Below are 8,760 nucleotides of genomic sequence, written 5' to 3' on the forward strand. Positions count from 1 at the left end.
ATTTTTAAAATCCTACATCAGAATGGCCCTAAATTACCTGAGTGACCCAATGGATATGTAGTGTCTAACCAATAGTTGGAATGAACCTGGAATAACAGTAGGAATCCATTTTAGAGTGGCATAAAGGAGAGTTAAATATGCCTTTAACAGCCAATAAACATGCTATTATATCTCTACTTTTAAGCCCTTAATTTTAGAACCGTACATCAGAATGCTCTGAAATTACCTGAGGGAAACACTGGATAGCTGATATCTCCCCCAGGCTTGAAATGAAGCTGGCATAACGTCAGGATTCCTTTTTAGAGTAGCCTGAAAAAGAGAAGAATATGCCTTTAACAGCCTGAAAAAGAGTTAAAACAAACCATTTATTAGACATTCTAGGCTCTATTTTTAAACTCCTACATCAGAATGGCCCTAAATTACCTGAGTGACCCAATGGATATGTAGTGTCTAACCAATAGTTGGAATGAACCTGGAATAACAGTAGGAATCCATTTTAGAGTGGCATAAAGGAGAGTTAAATATGCCTTTAACAGCCAATAAACATGCTATTATATCTCTACTTTTAAGCCCTTAATTTTAGAACCGTACATCAGAATGCTCTGAAATTACCTGAGAGACACACTGGATAGCTGATGTCTCCCCCAGACATGAAATGAAGCTGGCATAACGCCAGGATTCCTTTTTAGAGTTGCCTGAAAAAGAGGAGAATATGCCTTTAACAGCCTGAAAAAGATTTAAATCACAGCATTTATTAGACATTCTAGGCTCTATTTTTAAAATCCTACATCAGAATGTCCCTAAATTACCTGAGTGACCCAATGGATGTGTAGTGCCTAACCCATATTTGGATTGAACCTGGAATAACAGTAGGAATCCATTTTAGAGTGGCATAAAGGAGAGTTAAATATGCCGTTAACATCTTAAAAATCCGTTTAGTAAAGCTTTACTTTTAAGCCCTTAATTTTAGAACCGTACATCAGAACGCTCTGAAATTACCAGAGGGAAACACTGGATAGCTGATGTCTCCCCCAGACTTGAAATGAAGCTGGAATAACGTCAGAACTCCTTTTTAGAGTTGCCTGAAAAAGAGAAGAATATGCCTTTAACAGCCTGAAAAAGATTTAAATCACAGCATTTATTAGACATTCTAGGCTCTATTTTTAAAATCCTACATCAGAATGGCCCTAAATTACCTGAGTGACCCAATGGATGTGTAGTGCCTACCCATATTTGGATTGAACCTGGAATAACAGTAGGAATCCATTTTAGAGTGGCATAAAGGAGAGTTAAATATGCCGTTAACATCTTAAAAATCCGTTTAGTAAAGCTTTAGTTTTAAGCCCTTAATTTTAGAACCGTACATCAGAACGCTCTGAAATTACCAGAGGGAAACACTGGATAGCTGATATCTCCCCCAGACTTGAAATGAAGCTGGCATAACGTCAGGATTCCTTTTTAGAGTAGCCTGAAAAAGAGAAGAATATGCCTTTAACAGCCTGAAAAAGAGTTAAAACAAACCATTTATTAGACATTCTAGGCTCTATTTTTAAAATCCTACATCAGAATGGCCCTAAATTACCTGAGTGACCCAATGGATATGTAGTGTCTAACCAATAGTTGGATTGAACCTGGAATAAGAGTAGGAATCCATTTTAGAGTGGCATAAAGGAGAGTTAAATATGCCTTTAACAGCTTAAAAATCTGTTTAGTAAAGCTCTATTTTTAAGCCCTTAATTTTAGAAACGTACATCAGAATGTTCTGAAATTACCTGAGAGACACACTGGATAGCTTATGTCTGTTGTGATGGGGGCGGAAGGAGGACCCAAACACAGTGTAGCAGGTGGAAGGCAAAAAGCGTTTATTGGGGGAAAACACAGCAGCAACGGATACCAAAAAACGTCAAAACACAGGAGGCCAGAGAAAAACCAAAAACCGAAGCACAAGGGCTGGAAACTCACAGGGGAAGGTAAACAGGCAAAAATATCATGGGGAAGTCTTACAGGAGCTGGAACAGAGGAGAGGTGACGACACGCTGGAGAAGAAAAGGATCTAACAAGAGGCAAAGGAAACACTGGGGTTAAATACATGAGGTAATGAGGCAATAGGGAACAGATGAGACAACAGGTGAATCACATTAGGGCGGGGCTGGACAATCAGACAAACAAAGTAAAGCTAGACTAGACAAGACAGGACAAGACAGGAAGTTGACTACCAAAATAAAGCAGAAAGCATAACAAACACACACAGGGAAACATAAGACAGAAGCTATGACACCAGACTAGGGAGAAAACCGGGACAAAAACACCGGGAAGGCCAAATGGGAAAATAACCCCAAACAAAAACCCCAACCCACAACAGAACCCCCCCCCCAAAGACAGATACCAGATGTCCAAAACCCCAAACAAAAACCCAAAAGAGAACAAAAAACAACCCAGTAAGGGCGGAAGACACTGGAAAAGAGGGGTCCAAGGGACGGAGAAACTAGGGGACAGAAGGAAACCCGGAGCACGGGGGACAAGGGCATGGGGGAGCACGGACAAAGGAAGCCAGAACCGGGAACAAGGAAGAGGCATAACAAGGGAATGAAGCGGAGATAGGAGCAGGGCCGAAGAGGAAGGAACGAGGGAGCGAGAGAGGGACCGGAAAGGAGGGAGCGAGAGAGGGACTGAGAAGGAGGGAGCGAGAGAGGGACTGAGAAGGAGGGAGCGAGAGAGGGACTGAGAAGGAGGGAGCGAGAGAGGGACTGAGAAGGAGGGAGTGAGAGAGGGACTGAGGAGGAGGGAGCGACCGGAAGGAGGAGACCAAGGAAGAGGAGATGGGGAAAGGAGATGAAGGAGAGGGCGAAGGAGGGACAAGACTGAGACTAGAGGACGCAGGAGGGGAGAAAGGATAGGACAGAAGACCAGACAAAGAGAAGGCACTAACGGTGGGCACAAGGAAGTCCAGAACAAGGGCTGAGACCAGTAGCGAGCGAGGGACCAAAGGAGAAAAGACTGAGGACAAAGGAGTAGGGACAAAGGAGAGAGCGAGCGGGACACAGAGAAAGACACAGAACAAGCCAGACAGAGGAGGAGAAAGAGACAGAGCGGTAGAACCACAGAGACCCACATAGAAGGAGAGAGAGCGACAGAGAGAGATAGACAGCAAACCGAATGAGAGAGAGACAGAGGACAAGACAGACAGACAGACAGACAGACAGACAGACAGACACAGACAGACACCGGGAACGAAAAAGACAGAGGGGAAAAGACACCAGGACGGAGAGCAAAACCGACCGGGAGAAACAGAGACAACCAACAGAAAGAGAGAGAGAGACAGACAGAGACATCAAACAGAGCGAGAGTGACACAGAGAAGACAGACAGACATAGGGAGCAACAGAGACAGAGCAATGGAGACAGGGCGAGGACCAAAGACAGCGAGGGATTGGAGGAGAGGGACAGAGAAAGGGAGCCGAAAAGGAACTAGGGGCAGGCACAGAGAGAGAGCCAGAGAGAGACGGGGAGACGGAGAGAGACACAGAGAGCAAGAGACAGAGACACACGGAAAGAGAGCGAGCTACACACAAACAAACAGGGGGAGAGAAAGGGACAGCGACGCAGAGTGCAAGACAGACAGACATAGAAAGGGGAAGAGACAGCAAGACGCAGAGACAGAGTGAACTAGACCGACACAGGGACCAAGAGAGACATGGGAGAGACTGATACAACCAAAAGACAGTGAGACACAGAGCCACACCGAAAGAGGGAGAAGCAAAGAGAGCAAGACAGACAGATACAGTACAGAGAGCAAGACAGACAGATACAAAAGCAAGAGAGACAGTGCGATTGAGACGAGTAATCGGAAGGGGCGAGGATGAAGACAAGAGAGGACTAGGAGGAGAAGAACAGAGAAAAGGAGCAGAGAAGCAAGCAGGGACAGGTACAGCGCAGCCTAGATAGAAAGGCAAAAAACACTAGAACGGAGAGGAACGGGGAGAGTCACCCACACAAACAGGCAGAAAAAGGGACTGAAACCCAGAGAGCAGGACAGACACAGGGAAAGAGAGAGACACCCACACAAAACAAAGCGAAAGGGACAGCGAGAGGGTTGGTGTGGGAGAGACAGAGCGACACCGACCGAGCAAGAGGAATGCGGAGAGCCAGACAGACACATGGAGAGAGGAAAGCACAGGGAGACACGTAAAGAGATCACAGGAAGGGAGTGGGACCGAGCACAGGGGACACACAGAGAGACTGGACGAGTAGGGTGGAGAGACAAAAAGGGAGAAGACGAGACGCAAAAAGCCAGACAGACAAAAAGAGAGCGAGACGTGACTAGACCACAGAGAGGGAGACAGACAGGCACCGGGACCGAAAGAAACCGAAGCAGGGAGAGAAAAAAAATAAAGAAACAAACAAAGAAACAAATAACTAAATAAAAAAAACAATGAGACTAGGCAACCAGAAGGAGGATGGAACGAAAGAAGACCAGACCAAGGAGAGGGACCAGACTAAGAGACCAAAACGAGGGAAACAATGACACAGAGGACGGAAGAGAGACATAACAAAAACAGAGAAGGGGAGAGAGATACAGAGAACGTGGGTGACTCACCAACACAGGGATCGACGACCGAGAGAAGAGACTTAGGAGGTTCGAGGGGATGCATAAGACTGCCCAACAGAGGGCGCACTAGGAACGCGAGAGCGGGCGTACAAAAACAAACCACAAAAGGGCGCACTAGAGACCCAAGAATGGGTATACTACAAAAGCCCACGAGAGGGCGCACTAGGAGTACGAGGAACACGGAGAAGCCCACAGGGGGGCGCACTAGGAAGAGCCCGCGGGGGAGCTCACAGAAGAGCCCGCGGAGGGTCTCACGGAAGAGCCCGCAGAGGAGCTCACGGAAGAGCCCGCGGAGGAGCTCACGGAAGAGCCCGCGGAGGAGCTCACGGAAGAGCCCGCGGAGGAGCTCACGGAAGACCCACTGGGAAACGGGACAGGCGTAGACCGGGCAGGACGGGACGCGGACGGAGACGGTGGGACTACAGACGGATCGGTTGTGGCGGCAAATTTGGACGGAGTGGACACAGGGACAGGGAGGAAGACGGGGACAGGAACGGTGACAGGGACAGAGACAGTGACCGGGAAAGGTACAAAGACTGGAACAGAGACAAACACAGGGACTGAGACAAGCACGGGGACAGACGTAGGCACGGGGACAAGCACTGGGACAGGGATACGAACAGGTATAGAGACGGGGACAGGAACAGACACAGTGATGGGGACAAAGACAGTGACAGGGACAGACACAAGACCAGGGAGACTAGGACTAGGAGAAGCAAAGACAACGGGGGCCGGGGTTCCATAGGACCTGGGACTGAGGCCAGGACCTGAGGAAGCCAGGGGACTGAGTCCCGAGGGATCCCTGGAACCGGGACCAGGGAGACCCAGGAGCCAATGCCCAGGGAGGACGGAAGCCCAGACACCAACTGGGGTCGGGGGCGCTGACCGCCGACCGAGGGCCAAAAACGTTGGCGTCGGCGGAGGGCAGGGCCACCGAGCGCCAGCCGGGGGTCAGAAGTGCTGGGCCTCTGGTCAGGGTTGGGTGGTCTGGTCGGCTGCTCTGGGGGGCCGGTCGGCCGGTCTGGGTCAGGGGAGCCAGTCAGCTGGTCTGAATCTAAGGGGCCGGTCAGCTAGTCTGGGTCAGGGGGGCCAGTTGGCCGGTTGGGGTCTGGAGGTCTGGACGGCCGGTCTGGGTCAGGGGAGCCGGTCGGCTGGTCTGGGTCAGGGGGGCAGTCGGCCGGTCTGAATCTAAGGGGCCGGTCGGCTGGTCTGGGTCAGGGGGGCAGTCGGCCGGTTGGGGTCTGGAGGTCTGGACGGCCGGTCGGGGTCAGGGGGGCCAGTCGGCCGGTCTGGGTCTTGGGGGCCAGTCGGCGGTTTCGGTCTGGGTCCAAGGGGTCGGTCGGCTGGTCTGGGTGGCCGGGTGACCGCTGGGGGTCAGAGGCGGATTCCAGGAGGACTGTCCAGTGCACACTCCCTGGGCATCCGCCTCTACAGGCACGGCTGGGGTCCGCCTTGTCGGCGGGAGCTGGCGGCTGGGGGTCCGCCTCGTCGGCGGAGCCGGTGGCTGGGGGTCCGCCTCGTCGGCGGAAACCGGTGGCTGGGGGTCCGCCTCGTCGGCGGGAGCCGGCGGCTGGGGTTGGGGGTCCGCTTCGTCGGCGGAAACCGGCGGCTGGGGGTCCGCCTCGTCGGCGGGAACCGGCGGCTGGGGGTCCGCCTCGTCGGCGGGAGCCGGCGGCTGGGGGTCCGCCTCGTCGGCGGGAGCCGGCGGCTGGGGGTCCGCCTCGTCGGCGGGAGCCGCGGCTGGGGGTCCGCCTCGTCGGCGGGAGCCGGCGGCTGGGGGTCCGCCTCGTCGGCGGAAACCGGCGGCTGGGGGTCCGCCTCGTCGGCGGAAACCGGCGGCTGGGGGTCCGCCTCGTCGGCGGGAGCCAGCGGCTGGGGGTCCGCCTCGTCGGCGGGAGCCGGCGGCTGGGGCTGGGGGTCCGCCTCGTCGGCGGAAACCGGCGACTGGGGGTCCGCCACGGTAGCGGCAGTAGGCGGCTGGAGGTCCGGAAGGCTGGGCGCCGGCTCGCTGGTAGGAATCAAGGTGGTCTGCAGGCTGGCTTCCAGCTGGTAGATCTCTCTTAGCAGGGCCTTTATTCCTGGAAGCCTGAAAAGCCTGGGTTTGCCTGCCACAGAGTTCCTGATCAGGGCACATATGGTCAGCCGGCGCTCGGCATCTGTGGTCCTCCCGAATTCGGTGACGAACCGGTGGAGGGTGTACTCCAGCCGCTCAAGTTCCTCTATGCCGCCTCCAGAGAGCGCTGGGTCCGCAGTGGCTCCCGGAACACCGGTATCAGCCGGTTCCGCCGATTCCGGGAGGGGCCCAAACTCCCTGTCTACCTCCTCCCACCGCACCATCATTAGGTGCCACGTCTCCGTGGGATCCCCGTCGTGCATCCGGCAGAACGCGGAGGACATTAGGTCCGCCAAAGGGTCCAGCGGGTGGAGAAGCGGCTCGAAGGTGTACTCTGCTGGGTCCATGACTGGTTAGATCCTTATGTTGTGATGGGGGCGGAAGGAGGACCCAAACGCAGTGTAGCAGGTGGAAGGCAAAAAGCGTTTATTGGGGGAAAACACAGCAGCAACGGATACCAAAAAACGTCAAAACACAGGAGGCCAGAGAAAAACCAAAAACCGAAGCACAAGGGCTGGAAACTCACAGGGGAAGGTAAACAGGCAAAAATATCATGGGGAAGTCTTACAGGAGCTGGAACAGAGGAGAGGTGACGACACGCTGGAGAACAAAAGGATCTAACAAGAGGCAAAGGAAACACTGGGGTTAAATACATGAGGTAATGAGGCAATAGGGAACAGATGAGACAACAGGTGAATCACATTAGGGCGGGGCTGGACAATCAGACAAACAAAGTAAAGCTAGACTAGACAAGACAGGACAAGACAGGAAGTTGACTACCAAAATAAAGCAGAAAGCATAACAAACACACACAGGGAAACATAAGACAGAAGCTATGACACCAGACTAGGGAGAAAACCGGGACAAAAACACCGGGAAGGCCAAATGGGAAAATAACCCCAAACAAAAACCCCAACCCACAACAATGTCTCCCCCACACTTGAAATGAAGCTGGCATAACGTCAGGATTCCTTTTTAGAGTTGCCTGAAAAAGAGAAGAATATGCCTTTAACAGCCTGAAAAAGATTTAAATCACAGCATTTATTAGACATTCTAGGCTCTATTTTTAAAATCCTACATCAGAATGGCCCTAAATTACCTGAGTGACCCAATGGATGTTTAGGGTCTAACCCATAGTTGGATTGAACCTTGAATAACAGTAGGGATCCATTTTAGAGTGGCATAAAGGAGAGTTAAATATGCCTTTAACAGCCAATAAACATGTTATTATAGCTCTACTTTTAAGCCCTTAATTTTAGAACCGTACATCAGAATGGTCTGAAATTACCTGAGAGACACATTGGATAGCTGATGTCTCCCCGAGACTTGAAATGAAGCTGGCATAACGTCAGGGTTCCTTTTTAGAGTTGCCTGAAAAAGAGAAGAATATGCCTTTAACAGCCTGAAAAAGATTTAAATCACAGCATTTATTAGACATTCTAGGCTCGATTTTTAAAATCCTACATCAGAATGGCCCTAAATTACCTGAGTGACCCAATGGATGTGTAGTGTCTAACCCATAGTTGGAATGAACCTGGAATAACAGTAGGAATCCATTTTAGAGTGGCATAAAGGAGAGTTAATACATGCCTTTAACAGCTTAAAAATCCGTTTATTAAAGCTCTACTTTTAAGCCCTTAATTTTAGAACCGTACATCAGAACGCTCTAAAATTACATGAGGGAAAAACTGGATAGCTGATATCTCCCACAGACTTGAAATGAAGCTGGCATAACGTCAGGATTCCTTTTTAGAGTAGCCTGAAAAAGAGAAGAATATGCCTTTAACAGCCTGAAAAAGATTTAAATCAAACCATTTATTAGACATTCTAGGCTCTATTTTTAAAATCCTACATCAGAATGGCCCTAAATTACCTGAGTGACCCAATGGATGTGTAGTGTCCAACCCATAGTTGGAATGAACCTGGAATAACAGTAGGAATCCATTTTAGAGTGGCATAAAGGAGAGTTAAATATGCCTTTAATAGCCAATAAACATGTTATTATAGCTCTACTTTTATGCCCTTAATTTTAGAACCGT

General features: G+C 50.8%; 1 protein-coding gene across 1 annotated transcript; it reads right to left on the minus strand.

Moving 5' to 3' along the window:
- Positions 1-2,000: 2,000 nt before the first annotated feature.
- On the minus strand, positions 2,001-7,068 carry LOC116701993 (vegetative cell wall protein gp1-like). Its single transcript, XM_032536061.1, has 7 exons — positions 6,547-7,068; positions 5,974-6,217; positions 5,357-5,662; positions 4,971-5,144; positions 4,597-4,674; positions 2,807-2,997; positions 2,001-2,009 (listed from the first exon to the last, which is right to left on the minus strand). The coding sequence occupies exons 1-7, from the start codon at positions 7,066-7,068 to the stop codon at positions 2,001-2,003; spliced, it is 1,524 nt and encodes a 507-aa protein (XP_032391952.1).
- Positions 7,069-8,760: the final 1,692 nt, after the last annotated feature.

This window comes from Etheostoma spectabile, chromosome 14 (assembly GCF_008692095.1).
Source record: "Etheostoma spectabile isolate EspeVRDwgs_2016 chromosome 14, UIUC_Espe_1.0, whole genome shotgun sequence".
NCBI classification, from domain to species: Eukaryota; Metazoa; Chordata; class Actinopteri; order Perciformes; family Percidae; genus Etheostoma; species Etheostoma spectabile.

Bases quoted from the DNA above. Each gene is read 5' to 3' on its own strand.
- LOC116701993 (XM_032536061.1), bottom strand. From the start codon at position 7,068: ATGGACCCAGCAGAGTACACCTTCGAGCCGCTTCTCCACCCGCTGGAC. The intron at 6,218-6,546 runs GTTTCCGCCGAC...GCGGACCCCCAG, and splicing joins TGGCGGACCCCCAGTCGCCG to CCGCCGGTTTCCGCCGACGA. The intron at 2,998-4,596 runs GTGAGTCACCCA...CTTTGTCCTCAG, and splicing joins GGTCGTCGATCCCTGTGTTG to TCTTTTCTCCTTTGGTCCCT.